Source organism: Choloepus didactylus, chromosome 4 (genome assembly GCF_015220235.1).
Source record: "Choloepus didactylus isolate mChoDid1 chromosome 4, mChoDid1.pri, whole genome shotgun sequence".
NCBI classification, from domain to species: domain Eukaryota; kingdom Metazoa; phylum Chordata; class Mammalia; order Pilosa; family Megalonychidae; genus Choloepus; species Choloepus didactylus.
In genome coordinates, this window is record NC_051310.1 from 139612813 (window position 1) to 139629977 (window position 17165).

The 17165-nt window shown below is 53.4% G+C and overlaps 2 protein-coding genes across 10 annotated transcripts in view; both read right to left on the bottom strand.

Moving 5' to 3' along the window:
* Positions 1-21: 21 nt before the first annotated feature.
* On the bottom strand, positions 22-6849 carry JMJD7 (jumonji domain containing 7). 4 transcript variants are annotated; one of them, XM_037834237.1, is made up of 9 exons: positions 6748-6843; positions 4625-4912; positions 2338-2491; positions 1989-2242; positions 1602-1658; positions 1024-1119; positions 701-777; positions 291-450; positions 22-163 (listed from the first exon to the last, which is right to left on the bottom strand). In XM_037834237.1, exons 1-9 carry the CDS (start codon positions 6809-6811, stop codon positions 75-77), a joined length of 1239 nt encoding a protein of 412 aa, XP_037690165.1. In that variant the 5' UTR covers positions 6812-6843; the 3' UTR covers positions 22-74. The 4 variants fall into 4 exon arrangements, with proteins under 4 accessions (XP_037690165.1, XP_037690167.1, XP_037690169.1 ...); XM_037834239.1 differs by lacking the exon at positions 4625-4912 and having other exon boundaries at positions 6748-6849; XM_037834238.1 differs by lacking the exon at positions 22-163 and having other exon boundaries at positions 307-777.
* Positions 6850-7025: 176 nt separating this feature from the next.
* The window catches only part of MAPKBP1 (mitogen-activated protein kinase binding protein 1), a 57180-nt gene continuing 47040 nt past the window's right edge, over positions 7026-17165 (bottom strand). For 5 of the 6 annotated variants that reach the window (XM_037834245.1, XM_037834242.1, XM_037834243.1 and 2 more), the window contains 17 exons: positions 16985-17055; positions 16700-16821; positions 16359-16434; positions 16137-16248; positions 15899-15962; positions 15510-15644; positions 15173-15309; positions 14910-15043; positions 13680-13916; positions 13017-13183; positions 12606-12751; positions 12285-12482; positions 12037-12121; positions 11437-11720; positions 10631-11227; positions 10107-10192; positions 7026-9451 (listed from right to left, as the gene is read on the bottom strand). In XM_037834245.1, the coding sequence (XP_037690173.1) occupies positions 9224-9451; positions 10107-10192; positions 10631-11227; positions 11437-11720; positions 12037-12121; positions 12285-12482; positions 12606-12751; positions 13017-13183; positions 13680-13916; positions 14910-15043; positions 15173-15309; positions 15510-15644; positions 15899-15962; positions 16137-16248; positions 16359-16434; positions 16700-16821; positions 16985-17055 (2879 nt within the window). In that variant the 3' untranslated portion in view covers positions 7026-9223. The remainder of the gene's footprint in view (positions 9452-10106; positions 10193-10630; positions 11228-11436; positions 11721-12036; positions 12122-12284; positions 12483-12605; positions 12752-13016; positions 13184-13679; positions 13917-14909; positions 15044-15172; positions 15310-15509; positions 15645-15898; positions 15963-16136; positions 16249-16358; positions 16435-16699; positions 16822-16984; positions 17056-17165) is intronic. The other variant, XM_037834244.1, reaches the window with a different exon arrangement.

Below are 17165 nucleotides of genomic sequence, written 5' to 3' on the forward strand. Positions count from 1 at the left end.
TCTAGAATCGACCTGGCCCTGGAGGGGCTCCACCTCTTTCCCAGGTGGCCCCTGGTGATGTCCACCAGGGCTCCTTAGTCGAGGCCTGAGGCCTTAGTGAGGGTGTCGAGCAGCTGGAAGTAACTGTACTTGAGGTCATACTCCATGTCGTACCAGAAGTTCACTGTGGGGAGAACGGGGCCATGAGCACCAGGCTCCTTCGTCTAACCCTGAGCCTTCCCACCCCACCCCACCCATCGCAGCTGCCCCACTGGGCCTTGGCAGAGCTGCCTCCAGGTGCAGCGCCTCACCAGCAATGCAGCCTTGGGACTGCTGGACATGGTGGAACCACAGGGCCGGCAGGTAGAGCATCTCACCAGCCTGCACTGTGCAGCGAAGGGCCTGGGCCTGACTATAACTGGGGTACCGGGCCAGATCTGGCGCCAGAGGGTCCAGTGGGATCCAGGGCACCTGGGGACACAGTGGATGCCAGGGAACAAGCCCCAGACCCTCAGGCTCTGTCCTTTCCAAAGGTAAACCCCACAGGCTGTACTCTGCTTGGCCCTGGGAAACCCCGGGTTTCGGGATTTTTCAGAGCCAGGTGCCACCTCCCCAGATCTTTCGTGCCTGCCCCTCAGGGCCCAGACTCTTGCCTTTCGCCCATCCCTGAGATATCAGGTCCTCCCCCTTCCTGGGGCCCAGCAATGAGGCAGTCAGTCACCTTCTCCATGGCCTCTTCATCCACCATCTTAAAGGTGCCCTCCTCCGTGAGCTGGTAAGTTGCTGGTGTGTACAGCTCTGATACCAGAGGTAGAAGGGTATGGGGGGGCCCCTCAAACAGCCTGGTGCTGCCAGCCCCTTCGCCTCCACCCCAACCACCCCTACTTGTTCCCAGGGCTGCAGGGGCAAGAGGGTCTGGGATCCTGGTGAAGTGGAGACATTGTGTCTGCACCTCAGACCTGGGTCACCAGCCTGCCCAGGGCTCTCACTGCCCCCTTATACCCTGGGCCACCTGCTCCCCAGTTCACTGGCCACGTCCCCTACCGTAAGGGATGAAGGGCCGGTCACTGGGTGGATGCAACAGGAAGTGTTTCTGGCCCAAGACAACACAGTAGAGGTTCTCATAGTGATCCTTATGCACTGCCGACAAAGAAGGCCCAGCAGGCTGAGTTACGAGGGGCAGGGGCATGGGAAGGGGCAAGCTTATGGCATAAAAGAAGAGCACATGAAGGGTCAAAGCAGGCTCGAGGGGCTGCCAAGGAAGCAGGCAGGCATCTGAGGTATCTGACCACAAGGGACATGCCACTTGCCAGGCCCAGGGCTCTTCTCCACCAAGAGGTGAATCTGAGTAAACAGGGCACTCTCAAGTTCACCCCCTGACCTAACTGGCCTTCCAACAGCTTCGAGGCACTTAGAAGAAACAGTGCACTCTGCCTCCAAAGCCACCCGCACCTCCGCTCGTGTGTGGAGAGACCCTTTCTGATGCCAGAATTCCAGAAGGCATCTGGAACTGACGGCCCAACTTCCATCCCGGCCCTGCCTGTTACCCTTGGCCTTGTCTTCCTCCTTTGGCCTCATCATCCCCCTCTCCCTCCATATCTTTGCATTTTCCTGGCACCTACAAGATGTCACTGCAGCTGCCTCCCCCAGCCAGAAGTTCACAGCATCAGGCATCTTTCCTGTGGGTCAGAGGGAAGAGGGCAAGTTAAGAGAGAGCATTGGGCATTCCTACGATGATGCTGTGGCAAAAACCTGCACAGGGAGTGAAGGATCCCATGGAAAAGAGACAGAGGTTGGGAGAACATGAGGCCCTCCCTCTCTGGGAACAGAAGGACGTTCATCCATTATTCTGTCAAAGCCTGGGGCCAGTGAGTGCTCAGTGAGCAGCAACTGACCCTGTGGGGCCAAGCACATGGGCCCAGCCACCTCCAAGGGAGAGAAGAAGCAACCAGGGCTTACTCCTGCCCTGCCTTGTCCCTGGCCAGAGATCTGTCCCTGCCTCCACTTACCCAGTGCGTCGGAGGCCCAGGGCACATGAGGCTCCAGATCAGGCAGCAGCTGGGGAAGCTCAGTATGCAGGTTGGAGCACTGCTTTTGCATATAGAGGACCCCTGGGTGTTGGGCCCGGCCCTCCAGCACATCCAGCACGCAGCTCAGGGGCAAGCGGCGCTCAGCAGGCATCACGAAGCGGTCCCCTCGCACGGCGTCGGCGTAACCGTCTGGGGTCACAGCCACGCTTACCTCCGTGGAGCCCACTGTGGCTCTGGATGAACAGACACTCAGCCACAAAAATGGCTGTGTGGGTTGTGGCCCCACAACCAGCCCACCCTCCACCTCCCAGCCCAGGCCAGCTCCCACCTGAGATAGGGGAGGGACCACTTCTGGAGGGCCGGCCAGTGCCACAGCGCATTGCGGATGATGCAGGGTCTGTTGGGGCAGACCCAGTTCCGGTAGAAGTGGAGTGGAGTGGGGGGCTCATCCAGGTAGGGCACAGCAAGAGGCATGCTGAGCTCTGAGAGAAAGAGGGGAGTGAGGGGCTGAAGCCAGCAGGACCCAGTCCCTGCTGCCAACCCCCCTCTCCTGCCTGCATAAGAGAGGCTCTCCCTGGGAAGGGCACACTGTGTCACAGGGCAATGCCCACTGGTGACCAAGGAAGCCCGGGCAATCAGGGATAGAAGAATAAGGGGGGAAATTTAAGGGAGATAGCGTGATGCACACACAATGACATACCAGAATGGACCAAAAGAGTCCAAAGGGCCAGGGGCTGCTGTTGGTCTGTGATCCAAATCTTCCCGGGACAGGCCTGGGCCATGCACAGCAGACCCTTAGCTTCCCTACCACCCCATCGCCACCCCAGGAGTGGTCAACCTCCAAGACCCGTTAGGAAAGGCAGCCTCAAGTAATGTTGGGAGCTCCAGAACGAGCAGAACCAAGGTCCCGAGACCAAGGCCTGGGTGAGATTTGGCTCTGGAAAGTGCCCTCCACCAGCAGATTTACCAAGCACTAGGAATGTGCCCAGCATTTGTTCCTGGCCAGTGTGGAGGTATCAAAGAAAGATCCACTCATCATCCAGAAGCTTACCACCTAACAGGCGAGACAGACTACCAGGCAAAAACCACTGGAGAAAAATTAAGGGCTGAGCTTTGTTTTGGGTCTTCCGGAACAACACAGTACAGTGTGCTACCCGTGCAGATGCCTGCAGTGCTCCTCTGCCACTCTTAATAAAAATCTCTTTCTATGACTCTTTCTTTCTCTACCTTTGAGCTACTTCCTTTGGGTCCTCATTTAGTGTCACCTCGGTGAGGCTTCCTTCCCTGGCTACTCTTATTTAAATTGTAAACTGTCCCCCAACAATCCCTGTACTTCTTCCCTACTTTATTTTTCTTCTAGTGTTGACTGCCATCTAAAATGCTATATATATATATTTTTTTTAATCTTGATTGTATTGAGATATATTCACATACCACGCAGTCATACAAAACAAATCGTACTTTCGATTGTTTACAGTACCATTACATAGTGGTACATTCATCACCCAAATCAATCCCTGACACCTTCATTAGCACACACACAAAAATAACAAGAATAATAATTAGAGTGAAAAAGAGCAATTGAAGTAAAAAAGAACACTGGGTACCTTTGTCTGTTTGTTTCCTTCCCCTATTTTTCTACTCATCCATCCATAAACTAGACAAAGTGGAGTGTGGTCCTTATGGCTTTCCCAATCCCATTGTCACCCCTCATAAGCTACATTTTTATACAACTGTCTTCGAGATTCATGGGTTCTGGGTTGTAGTTTGATAGTTTCAGGTATCCACCACCAGCTACCCCAATTCTTTAGAACCTAAAAAGGGTTGTCTAAAGTGTGCGTAAGAGTGCCCACCAGAGTGACCTCTCGGCTCCTTTTGGAATCTCTCTGCCACTGAAGCTTATTTCATTTCCTTTCACATCCCCCTTTTGGTCAAGAAGATGTTCTCCGTCCCACGATGCCGGGTCTACATTCCTCCCCGGGAGTCATATTCTACGTTGCCAGGGAGATTCACTCCCCTGGGTATCTGATCCCATGTAGAGGGGAGGGCAGTGATTTCACCTTTCAAGTTGGCTTAGCCAGAGAGAGAGGGCCACATCTGAGCAACAAAGAGGCATTCAGGAGGACACTCTTAGGCACAAATATAGGGAGGCCTAGCCTCTCCTTTGCATAAAATGCTATATATTTTATTTATTTAGATCATTTACTGGCCTGTCTCCCTAGCTAGAATGTAAGCTCAATGTGGGCAGTTGTGCTTATCTCATTCACTGATGCAACCCCAGGACAGAGAATAGTATCTAGCACATAGTAGGTGCTCAGTAAATATCTGCTTAATGAATGAATGAAAGTCTTCAATACCTCCTGCCTGGCTGATTGCCACAGTGAACTAACTCGCTTCCCTGGCTTAATTCCCCTCCCTCTCAAAGCACCTATCATCTCAGTCCCAGTCATCTTCCTAAAATACAGTCTCATCTTGCCACACCCCTAGTAAAAAAGCCTTTGATGGCTAACCACTACTACTCACAGAATAAAGTCTGCCTCGGCACGCATGCAAAGTGCTCCCTAATCAGGCCCCACATACTTTTCCAGTCTGGTTTCCTTCTGCCTTGTGCCTACCCCTTTCCACACATCCTCTTCTTGGGAAGCACCAGAGCTTGTCGCTGCTGCTCACTTGGAGTGGAAGGCCCTTCCCCTGGCTTTCATAAAGGGTACAGAGCTTGGCTTTGTTAATTTCATCCTTCAGGTCCAGCTTCAGCGGTCTCTGCCTCCAGCTCTGTGTGGCTTCTGTTCCACCCCCGCCACCGAGTCTCCACAAAGGGGAGGGGAGGCCGTCATCTTTGCAATCAGAAAGTGAGCATGTCTTCAGATACGAAATTGGAACTGAGTGGGAAGACCCTGGAGGGACTGGGGAAAATGAAATAAAGCTGACATGTGTGCTTGCTTCGCTGACTAGAGAGGCAAGATGGAAGCTGCCAAGGAGATACGGGAACGTGGAGGGAAGATACTGGCAAAGGGCCTTCCCAGACATGCCAGCCCATGCCAGCAGTCACACCTTCAGAGAAGGTGATCTGGGGCTCAGTAAATCTCCTTATTCTCATTGGGAGTCTTAAAACACATGCCATTTTTATACCCTTTGCATTTTCTGCTTTTAATTCATTTTAATGTTCTTGCTATTTAATAGGTTTCCTTTTGAGAATGGCCACTTTTCTCTCCTGGGCTTCAAAGTGAGAGAATTTCAAAAGAGATACAAATAAGCCCTGTGACCCAACGATTCCTGTGCAAGGAATTTAACCAACAAAATACTCACACATGTGCACAAAGACCGCTCCAGCCACAGTAGCTTCTCCACTGTCCCTTGAAAACACCAGGCACACAGTCACCTTAGGACATTTGCCTGGGCTGTGCCCTGTGCCTGGAATGTTCTTCCCTCAGACGTCTGCACGGCTCACTCCCTTTCTTCCTTCAAGTCTGTTCTCAGATGTCATACCAGCCCCTGGTAGCTGTCACCTTCCCCCCATAACCTGAGTCCCCTCACTCTACTTTACTTTTTTTTCTGCTATAGCATATATCATCTTCTAACCTACTGTGTAATTTTCTCATTTAGTGTGTTTGTGGTTAATTATCTGTTTTCTCACTTGGAATGTAAGCTCCACAAGGGCAGAGATTTGTTCTGTTCAGTGATATTTCCTAAACATACTGGACAGAGCCTGGGACATGGGAGTTCTTAATAAGAATTTGTTAAATGAATACTCAGTGTATTGAAAACAAAAGATTGCAGATAACATAAATGACTACCAAAAGTGGGCTGATTAAGTAATTACGATCCTGGTACACAAGTGGGAAAAAAGATAGATATGGATATGGAATTGTATGAAATGATTAAGATACATAGTTCAGAAAGTGTGTTTAGCATGCTGCTATTTGTATAAAAAGAGGAATACACAGCCATGTAAGTACAGAGGTGTAAACAGAATATTTCTGTAAGGATGCAAACTGGGGGCCTGAGATGGGAAGGAAACTTACTTTATTCACATTATATACTAGTTCTTTTTAAATAACATGTTCCTGTATTGATATTCAGTGGCTAAGACCCAATTTAAAAATAGAAAGGAAGAAAAAAAGAAAAAGAAAGGAAAGAGGCAAAAATAACCAGGGGATGAGCGGGGGCTCACTGGCACAGCTGCCAAGTCTGCCAAAGCTCTGCACTGCCCACAGCACCGCTCACAGGAATCCGTTCTGAATAAAGGAGACGGTTTCCTTCCAACAGGGGTTCAGACGGGGAGAATCCGATCACAACCTGCGTACGTTTGATATTAAGAAAAAATTCACGACCGGAAAGGCCAGGAAGGGCAGTAACAGACTGCTCGGATTTTATTCAGTGTGGTGCTGACTGGGAAACACAACGACAACAGGGTCAAGACTGGACATGGCCTTGGGAATAATGTGAACAAAGGTACCTCCAGGAAGCCGCCAGGGTGTGCAACACGGGAGAAGGGCAGAGGACCCATCCCCGGGGCAGGGCTGGGGGTTGCGACAGAAAACTGATCAGCCCATCACTCATGTGCACGTGGTTATGAGTTCCTAGACACGCGGATGCGCCTCGGGGTCAGCGGCCAGGAGCAACCAGGGCACACCCGACTCCAGGGACCAGGTTTCTAGCAAGGCCAAGGCCCCTCCCTCGTCCCGAGGCTGCTCCGCGGCCCACGGGAGGCCGCCAACGCTTCTGTGAACCAACTCACCCCTTGCTGAGGCCGGAAATTCTCGTAACGCCCTCTGCACTGCGTCCAACGCCTCCTCCGCCATGACTCCCTCCGCGGCGGTCGGAGCTCCCGGCCCTCCCCTCTCCGAGACCCCGCCTCCCCCGAGGCTCCACCCCTGGGCCCCGAACCCCCGCCCCCAGGCCACCTAGTCCCACCCCCACTGCCAAGTGCTTCCCAGGCACGCGCTGGACCCTGCAACCGAATCCGTCTAGGGAGAAGCGCTTTCTTTTGCTTCCCCGATTCACTGTCACCCCAGATTTAAGAAATGATTGTGTTTATTGATGAGTTCATACATCAATACAAACGGACACGTTAAAAACAGGCCCGGCCCCGTTCGGTCCGGGAAGGAGGACATCGCCACGGCCTGGACGAAGTATAAAAGTTATAAATAAGGGGCTTTCAAAACTCGGGCGGGACAAATCCGGAAGGGGGCGGCGGTTGCCGGTGGCCTCAGACATGCAGAAGGGGACGGGGCACCGGCCCTAGCCACTAGATCCCCCACACTGGGCAGGGGGTAGGGAAAGGGCGCTCTTCTCACAAACCTTAGCAGGAGTGTTGCTCCCTCCTTAGGAAGAACTGGCTGGCTGAACATAGCCCAAGAGTTCAAGCCTGGGTGGGCCCTATGTGGGGTGGGTTGTCGCTGGTGTGTGAGTTTGGGGATAGTGCTGGAGTGCATTTCTAAGCCTGACAAGGGTGGCTGCAGTCCTGCCAGGGATCCACCCTCAGCTGTTAAAGTTGTTGGGGCCAGGATTTCTTTGCAGCTTGGCCATACAGGTGGTGGTAGCAGAGAAGGGTGGTGTGCAATAGGCTTCATCTGTTCAAGTGCACTCAGGCTGATGCAAACACAGCTGGGCACCCTTCTGAATCCTATTTCTTTATAAGCCTCTGCCCATGCAGCCGGCAGGGCCCAATGACCTGTTCAACTTCATGAATGGGCTTCTTACCTGATGTTGTGGTAAAGTTGCCTTGACTAACTGGGGCAGAGAGAAGCAACAAGGCCCAGAGACACGTGTTCTTCACCCCAACTGCTACAACAACTGCCTCACTACTTGGTCCCATTCTACCTGCCTACTGTGCCCCATCTCCCTCCCTTCTCCCTCTAACAACTGCCCCTTCTAATTCTAATCTATCCCCTCACCTCTGCCACTTACTTGTCCCACCTACCACATTTCGTGTCTCCTGGCCCTGGCTGCAGTCCCATGTACCTCCCTCCCCTCAACCTGCAGCATCCAGAGCACCCCTGTGTGCCCAGCCCTGCCTTTGGGGAGGCTCCTTCAACCTGACCAGATGCCTACAGGCATCTCATAACAACTAGAATCCTGAAATTGGGTTTCATGTGTTCCATCCCTTTTCGTACTCTCTGTTGAAGTCTGCAAACACCGGGACAATGAAATTGGGGAAGAACATGAGAGGAAACCAGGTACACAGCAGCCAGCCAAGTACTCTAGCAACGAACACTAAACTCTGTATGTACTTGTGTGAAAATTTCACCTATAGCCAAGGTCTGGAGAAGGTGGGCTGGCACCCTGTAAACCATGAGGGAAGTTCCAACACAGACTTCTGACTGAGCATCTCTCAGGATACAGAGAGAAGGTGGCCTCTGGGCTCCAGCAGCCCAGGAGCGACCAGGGTTGGAAGATAAGGAAGACCAAAGGGCTGAGGAAAGGAGGCCAGGGCTTCATGTATGCCCAGCAGAGGATTTGACTGTCCTGCAGCAATGTCCCACAGCTGGCTCCACAGGCTCTGGCCAGGACAGAAAAGGGGAGAGGGTGCACAGGGATAGAGACAATGCTTAGGGCCTCTTAGAGGGGGAACAGGAGTGGAATGTGGGGGCTCAGGCCCTAATGCCAACTCAAACCTCCTAATGGCTGGGGAGTGCCCTTGGAGGCCAGAAGGCTCTGCCTTTTCAAACTGCCAGGAATAAGGGAAAATGGATAATCCCTGCTCTGGCAGACAGGGAAGTGCAGTTGGTTTGGGAGGGGAAGTGGAGATAGAGGTGAAGTTCCCCTGTTAGCTGAAGGGAACTGAGTAGCATATCACCTCTCACCTCTAACTCACAGAATACCCTGTGTATGCTCCACCCCAGGGAGCTGATTCCTGCGGTAATTTCAAATGTCTTCAAAGAAAAGCAGGCCAGCCCTTCCCAGTTTTCCCAGATGGGGCAGGCTGCCCTCCAACCCCTCACAGCACCAAGATGACTAAGACTCAAGACCTACCCCTGCCATGAGCCACTGGAGGGGCTGTGGAGGCAGGAGTTCCAAGGAAGTGAGGCAACAGTCAGCGAAATAAATTAATAAATACAGGGGCCCCGTGAGGAACCACTGGGAGAGCTGCTTTCCCCTCTGATCACTGATCCCTGCTATCCACTCCAAGCATCCTTGAAGGTTTTGGTGAGTGGAAGTGGAGCTACGGTTTGGAATAGGAGGAGTATTCACTTGGGACAGGCTTCCAGAACTTAGAGTCTGCCTTCCATGCGCCGCTCCACGGCTTGAAGCAGTAGCTCTGAGTACTGCTCTAACAGAGCCTGTGTCTGCTCTGCTCCCACAGCCCCAGGGCTCCCACCGGGGCTGGACAGCACCGTCCCAGCCAGGGCATCTAGCTCCTGCCGCACCGAGGAGAAGGTGTCTCTGAGGAGCTGAGTGATGCGAGTTTCCTCCTCTGAGGGCATCTTACAGCCAGCCACCTGCAAGAGGATCCAGAAGTGAGTTGGAGGAAGAATGGAGGGACTCTCAATGGGTATATAAAAGGGAGAGGTCCTAGAAGAAGGGGCTGCATGCTCAGCTGGGTGTGGCTAGGAGTTCCATACCCCAAAATTCAGCAAGTAAGACCAGAACTGCCTCTGGACCAAGGGATACGGGATGGAAGCAGAATCTCAGGGGTGACCCCAAAGGAGGATTCCTTCAGATTATAGAACCCATCTACATCATGCTGGCAATGCCTAACAACACAAGCAGACTCCACTTTCAAGGCTTGGGCCTGGTGGACTGTCTCCTATGTCTAGGGTGACCAAATACATTTTGAAAATGAAAAGAAGTGATATTAATAATTATACTGGGACAAAAGGCCTAAACTGGGATTGTCCTGTGGTTTCCCAATGTCCCACTCTCCTCTGTCTGAGAGAAGTCTGCAGCTCCCAGCCAGAAATGACCACTAGGTTCAACAGACTTGGTCTGACCTCTAAACTGCTCTGTCAGTGGGAGAATTTTAGCATTGTTGTTCTGGGTACTAGAGTGCCACTGACATACTCTGAGATGACACACTCAGAGATACTCTGAGCTAGAGTACACTTAGTGCAATGACATACTCTGTCTTCCTGACGATGGGTACCCAACACTCACCAAGTGGTAGAGCTGCACAGCCTGGTGCACACTGCCCCGGAGCTCTGCTACCAGCTGCTTGCACTGCTCCAGGCTCACCACCGGTTCTGGAAGGGATGGATTCACTCAGTGAGGCCCAGCATACTGCTCTTTCAGGCGTCCCTACTTGGAGGCAGCTCAGAACAGGAGAAGCCTCCCCACCCCAGCATTGCACCCTCTTCACTTGCCCCCAATCCTATTCTCTTGCCCCCTTCCCTCCCTACACCCTCCCTAATGCCACACATAAAACAAGGTCTAGAGGAGAGGGCCAGCCCCAGCCCCATGATCCAAAACGGGACTGAAGAGCCAAGTGCATGATGGGGAGATCGTAGAGGTTGGCAGGAGTGTCTCACCATCAGAGGTGATTTATGGACCAAGACAGGAGCAGACAGGAAGGAAAACACCAGAAGCTGGACACACAGAAATGGAACAGAGCCAGAGAGCGGGCAACAGAGACAGGAGAGGGAGGACAGGGCAGAAGATGAGAACTGGGGAGCTGTGCACACCTGAGTCCTGACTCAGGGCTGCCCCTGGCCTGGTGCATTCCATGGGCTTGGGAGTCTTCTCAAGGACTGGGGGCTGTAAGTTCTCAGGGCCTCGGAGGAGGCTGCTGACTGGCAGGTACTGGGCACAGGGGCTATTGGTCCCAGGCTGAGCCTGACACTCAGTCCTAGGCTTGGGAGTGGTACCCTCCCCCAAACAGGCCTGCCTCTCAGATGTGCTGTGAGCCTTTCCCAGGCCTGCTGGGGAGCCAGGCTGTTCTGCCTCACAAGGGGCCCAGCCCTTGGTTACAGGTGAGAATGTGGCCAGTGTAGGACGGTCAGGCAGTGGTTTAGGGATGTCCAGGACAAGATGAGCCCGGCTGGGCAGGGCCGGCTTGTTGAGTGGTGAGATGCGGATGGGGGCAGGGGCTTGTGGTTCAGCTGCCAGGCTCAGGTTCTCCCCAACAGAAATGCTGCGGGATATCTTGGCCATGGAACTGGCGGTAGGGTTCTGGTAGGAGCAAGGCCGAGACAGACAGCCATCAGCCTGGGGCAGGAAACCCAGGCCCTCTTGGGCCTCAACCTCCCGTGAGAGCAACGGGCCTGGTAGAAGGGCCTCATCTGCAGAGAAGACAGAGATAAACACAGGTTACGCAGTGAGGAAGGCACCCCAGGTACTAAGGCTCAATCCCTGGAAGCTGCTATCCCCTGCACCCACCCACTAGGGGACACCCAGTGGTAAGGACAGTGGCATGTCAGGCCCTCCTCCTCATGTGCTCCCTCATTCCATGCTCCCCTCAGCCCAGGGCTGAGCCCCCCAGGCTCCTCACCCTGTTGCACCAGACTGTGCACAGACTGGGCTTTCTGGAGTCCACCTGAGGGGCTGACTGTGGCTGCTCTCTTGGTTGTCCAGCTGCTGTCTGGATTCAGGCGTCGTCGTGGCAACAGCACAGGGACTGCCTGCTGAGGGGTGGGATTGCCAGAGGAAGGCTCTGCCTCTGGGGATGCTCCTGGGAGAGTGGCACCATTACCTCTGAGCTGCTCACTAGACGCCTGTGGCATCCGGAGCGGTCTTGACTTCAGTGACAGGCTGGAGGAGGATGGGGATGGTTCCCTAGAGGGGTGAAATGTGGAAGAAGGCCCAGAGAAGGCTCAGTGCTCCAGATGGTGAGAAGATAGTGAGATGCTTTCAAACCACCAGAGAGGTGCTAGAACAGGACAGGCACAGAGCTAGACAGGGTTGGGGCCAGGCTGGTTGAGCCAAAACAAGAAGTGCTAAATACCATTGGGCATTGGGAAGACAAAGTCTTGAGAGAAGAGGGCTGCATGCTGCCCCAAAGGCAGGACTGGCCCTTTGGAAGTATTGGGAGGGCAGGAGAATCAGAGCTCCTGTGGGAGAGCTGGAGCTGCTGTGGGAAAAGTCTCTGTACCTGAGTGGGGGGGTTTGCACTTGCAATAGAAATCGTGAAGAGATGCTCCGAGACTCTGTCCTCTCTGGCACCAGGACTGGGCCCCCTGCCAGGATGACAGAAATCATGAGTCGAACCAAAGGCCAAGCCCTTGCCCCAGATTCTGCCTCCCCTAGAAGGGAACCCTGGAGCATGGTCTGCCCTTAGACCCTCCCTCTCAGCTAGGCAAGGCAGATTGAAGTGACCTGGTGCCAGCCCTCTCACCACACCTGGAGCAGCCCCAATGGCCAGAGTCTCAAAGTGCTGTTTTAGAAACTGCTCTTGGTCTGGGGTGTGGGGGCTGCCTTCCTGCAGCCCGTAGGGGCCACTGCCTCCCTCCTCTTCCTCCTCTTCCTCCTCGCCCTCGGCTGGCTCTTCAAGGTCTGAGGAGATGCCATCCACACTCAGGGGCTCCGTGCTCTCAGAGTCTGGATGTTGGGGGAGAGGGAGACAAGCATCATGCTGCACCCACTTGTCGCCAGAGCCTCCTCCCCTACCTCAGTCCACTGGCCTATGTGGTCCTGACTCCTCCCTCAGGGCTGCAGCCTCACCTTCATTTGGGTGCTCAGGGCTAGAAAGGCGGCTGCTGCTATAATCCACAGAGCAGGCACTGTCAGGGCTGTGCTTCTCTGAGCCCCTGCTGCCTGGATACACTCTTCCCAGGGTCCCTCGGGCTGGGGCCTGCACCTGGAACTCACTGCCAACAAGGCCAGACAGCAGGGGAGAAAAAGCAGTGAACAGAGGTGAGGTGAGCTGCAGTTGCAATGGACTCCTGCCTTCCTTTTCCTCCACCTGTGAGAAGACTAGAGATGAGGTGGTGATGAGGTAGAGGGCAAGCCCTGAGTACCCTGGGGGCCGGCCCACCCCACACAGCCTAGAGAGAGTGAAGACAGAAAATAAGAAGCACTCAGAGGGAAGGGAAAACCACTCCCTGTGAGGTCTGGCCAGAAAAGGACCCTTGCCTGGTATCCAGGGTGGGACTGTCACTCGGCTCCGGGTAGACAATACCATCTTCAATGGGAGCAGGTTCCAGATCTTGGGCAAAGACCCCTTCCTCTTGGGACAACAATTGGATAATATGGGGGCAGGAACAGGGTTGGGAAGCCTGAGGTTGAGGGGGTTTTTCATCCTGAGAACACACAAAGGGGTGTTACTGGAGTTGCAGACATGAGAAGAGGACCTTGGAGAAGAGGTGGAGGTGGGCAAGGGTTTGGTATGCACAAATTCTAGGGGAGTGGAGCTGAATACCCCGACTCTGAGGACAGAGGCCAAGAAACCAGGCTGGGTTGCAGCTGGTGTTCTCGTGTTTCTGGATGAATTATATTAGCACCCTAGGCTGACAACCTCCAGCCAAGAGCTGACTCTTAACACTAAGGGTCCTCCAGGGAACCCAGCCCAGGGCAAATGCTACCTTTGCCTCTCCAACCCAACTCTCTTCCTTGCCCACTCTAAGCACCAAACCATAGAGCCTAGCCAGCCCCACCCTTGCTCTGTAGCTCAGGTTACCCATGTGCCACAGGGGCAGAGCAAGTATAGCTGAACTAGTGTTCAGTCCTCAGCCTTTGGCACAAGGCTGCCTAAGGCTCCTTGGTGATCTCCAAATAGCTGGGAGAAAGCTCACTCACCTGGCTAGCATGTAAGGCCTCAGGGGCCTGCTGATCATGCTTCCTTGGACCAGAAAGGGCTATGGCCAGTGAGCCCTGGCTAGGGCCCCGAGGGCTAGGGGCCAGTGTCTCCAGCTGCCTCAGATCCAGCATGGAGCGAACACTTAGCTCTACGCCTGGCTGAGCCCAGCGCCCCCTTCTTCTGGGTCCTTGGTTGGATGCAGGAGCTGGGCCCAGGAGCTCCACTGTCTCCTGTGCCTGGTATGGGGCAGAGGGGCAAGGGAGAAGAAATGGTAACAAACCACACAATATCACGTATCACTTACACATGCCAGGTACTATTCCAAGTACTACACACATATTAGTTCCTTTAATCCTCACAACAATCTTTCGAAGTAGGTACTATTATTATCTCCATTTTCACAGATGAGAAAACTGAACACAGAGGGTTTAAGCAACTTGCCCAAGTCCCCCACACAGTAAGTGGCCCACAGGTTCTTAACTTCACTCTATGTCCTCTAAGAGGAACTTGTAGTCTCAGCTTTCACCTGGTATCATGGGCATTTCAATGAAAGGAATCCCTAGAAGTCCCCTACTCAGAAAGGACAGCCTCAACTGGGCCCCAAAGTCCCTATGCAGTACCAAAGACAATCCAATAGTCCAGCATTGAGGCCACAGGCCTGGTCAGAATGCACCAAAGACACCAACCACCACCACCCCTGAAACTGCTGTTAACAGCAGAAGATGCCAGTGCCTGAACTCCTGATATGGAAGAAATGAGGGCTAGGTTGCCTCGGGGCTTGCTCTAAAGGCCTTTATCCCCTTCCAGGTACACTGAAGTAGCCCCTCAGTTACTGGCCGTCTTATGGCCTTTTCCCTCTTGCTAACTGTTCTGTAAGTTCTGGGTATGTCTCCTAACCTGGGGTCTTCAGAACTGCAGTTTCTCCAGATTTCTGCTCTCTGGACCTTTGATTTTTCCTCAACCGCAGGCTAACCATTTGGCCCAGACATCCCTTTTCTACTCCCCACTTCAGCCTGTTTAGATCACAAGGCCTAGAATAAGTGGAGTGCTCTCCCTAGTGGTGACTGGACCTTGTGGTCTACCTCGCAGGGCCTACAAGAAGGAACTACCTGGGCTTCCCTCACACTAACCTGGGACAGCCTAGCTGCTTTAATTCCCCCCACAAGGCCCTCTTTGCCTTGGACACAAGGAAATCCACCTTGGAGGACATTTTAATGATGATGACTCACCCGACTCATCTCCCAGTGGGACAGGCTTCGGGGCAGCGCTGGACTGGAGACCGAGGCTGGATGGAAACAGGCAGTCAGAGGGACTGTCTCCTGTCCACCGCTCTGGGAGCCCTGGCCCCTCATCAGCCCATACCCTGTGTAGCCACAATAATGTTCCTGTTTTCTCAGCTCATACTTCCCACACTCTCAACAGTCCCAGAAAGGGCACATCGAGTCACTATACCAACTGATACCCCTACACCCCATACCAGAGTCCCACAGACCTGGATCTTTCTTGGTGCCCTTGGCAAGGATGGGCAGGGCGGGAAGTTCTTCTTCTTCAGTGCCCTCATCTTCTCCCTCCTTGTCACTGTCTGATGAGAGAGCTAGTCCAGCAGAGAGCACTGATGGGGCCTTGTGCCTGAAGCCAAGACAAAGATGATCATGGGGAAAGGAGCCTCAAAGGGGGAAGAGGCCACTGTCATGGGACTTCATGTAAGAAACAAGGTCTTGGGAGATGCACAGTCACTGAAGGGTAGATCCAGAGTACAGAGGAGGGGGCAGAAGATCACAGCAGTGATCCACACCTCCACCTACCACTTGTCCATATTCTGTTCTCACCGGTTGGGTCCAGAAGACCTCCGGGGAGAGGATGGTCCTTGTTTCTTGTCCCCTCGCTGATGCTGGTGCAGCTCAGCCAGACGCTGCCTCATGCTGATGGTCATCTCAGAGCTCAGGCGCCATACAAATATGCAGCTGGAACAGAGCCATGAAATGGATCAGGGAGAGCTAGGGTGGGACTCTGTTAATGGCAACACTATCAGCTCCCTTTCTTCATGTGCTGCTAAGGAGATCAGAGCCACCCTCTGCTGCCAGGTCAGGTCCGACCAAGAAATATTCCTGTTCAGTTTCACTTCTGAGATATCACAAGGCCCCTGAGATGAAGAGAGTGAAGGGAGCACGGTGTGTTTGGAAGAATCTATCTCCCAGGGAAGCTGGCTTATGCTCACCTGTCTCCTGACACAGAGATGAGATGTTTGCAGTCATTACTAAATTTCATGCCAGTGACAATCTCTGTAAAGAACAAAGAATATGGCCCATGACCCATCTTGAATTCCTAACCCCAGTTTTGTCCCAGCAATTGAGATGAGGGGGGGTGGGGGCAAGGAAGGCAACTCTGCTGGGTCCCAAGAAACTAAGGGAAGCAAGAATAAAGTTCTAGGAATAGAGGATTGGGGATATACTCACCTGAGTGGCCAAACATGGTGGCCACACACTCGCCTGAGAAGAAGTCAAAAATGGAGAGGTTCTTATCAGAACAGCTGGTGGCAATGTAGATCCCTGAGGGGTCTGTCTGCACCTGAGGAGTGGGACACACAGCTGGAGGAGGACAGAAAGCACCCTGTCTGTCCTCCTGGTGGCATCTGTCCCCAATCCCCTGGCCTAGTGTCCACCTTGCTGAGCCCTTACCTTAATAAGGGTGCCATCCTCACCCTGTGACCCTTTAAACAGTTTCTTCTGCTTCCCACTGCTAATGTTAAAGATCCTGTAAAGAAACACACTCTCATTCACATAAGGAAGAGGTGAAGATCAAGTACACATGGATGGTGGTAACTCCAGCCTTCACTCCCAGCCCCCTTCTCTTTGTGAGCTACCCAACACCTCCCAGGTAAGGCAAAGTACTCAAGCTGTAGGCTTAAGGGGATACAAAGACCTAGAAAAAAAGATAGATGTGAGGACTTGGCTGCATAGGGCTGACCCCCTTGGGTATGAGAGAATGTGGTCAGTCAGTCTGAGAAGGACATGCCCACCGAATATTCCGGTCTTGGCAGCCAATGGCTGTGTACTTCCAGCTGGGCTCCACATCCATGTCATACAGGGTTGTCTTCCGTACCACATGGTGTGTCCGTGTAAACTGTACTCCATCACCAGACTGCAGGGGTGAAACATGCAGGCAGACCCCAGGCCCAAATGCTCACCAGGCCGAAAGAACCCTGCTTTCACCTCCCTTGCCGTCCTGTAATGTCAGGCACGGAACTGGTAGAGACCCCACCCACCCAGCCCTTGCCCCATCCAAGTCAGCTCTGTACCCTCACCTTCTGTGCAGTGCGGAAGTAGATGCTCTTGTCTGCTCCACAGCTGATCATGCGGACTTGCCCATCGCTGGCTATGGAGGAGGGGGGGGCCTAGCTATTCCCATGGCTCTCACCACATGAGGGCCAGCTTTTCCTCTGCCTTCCCTCCATACTTCCCCCTACTGACGTACTCCACGTGGTT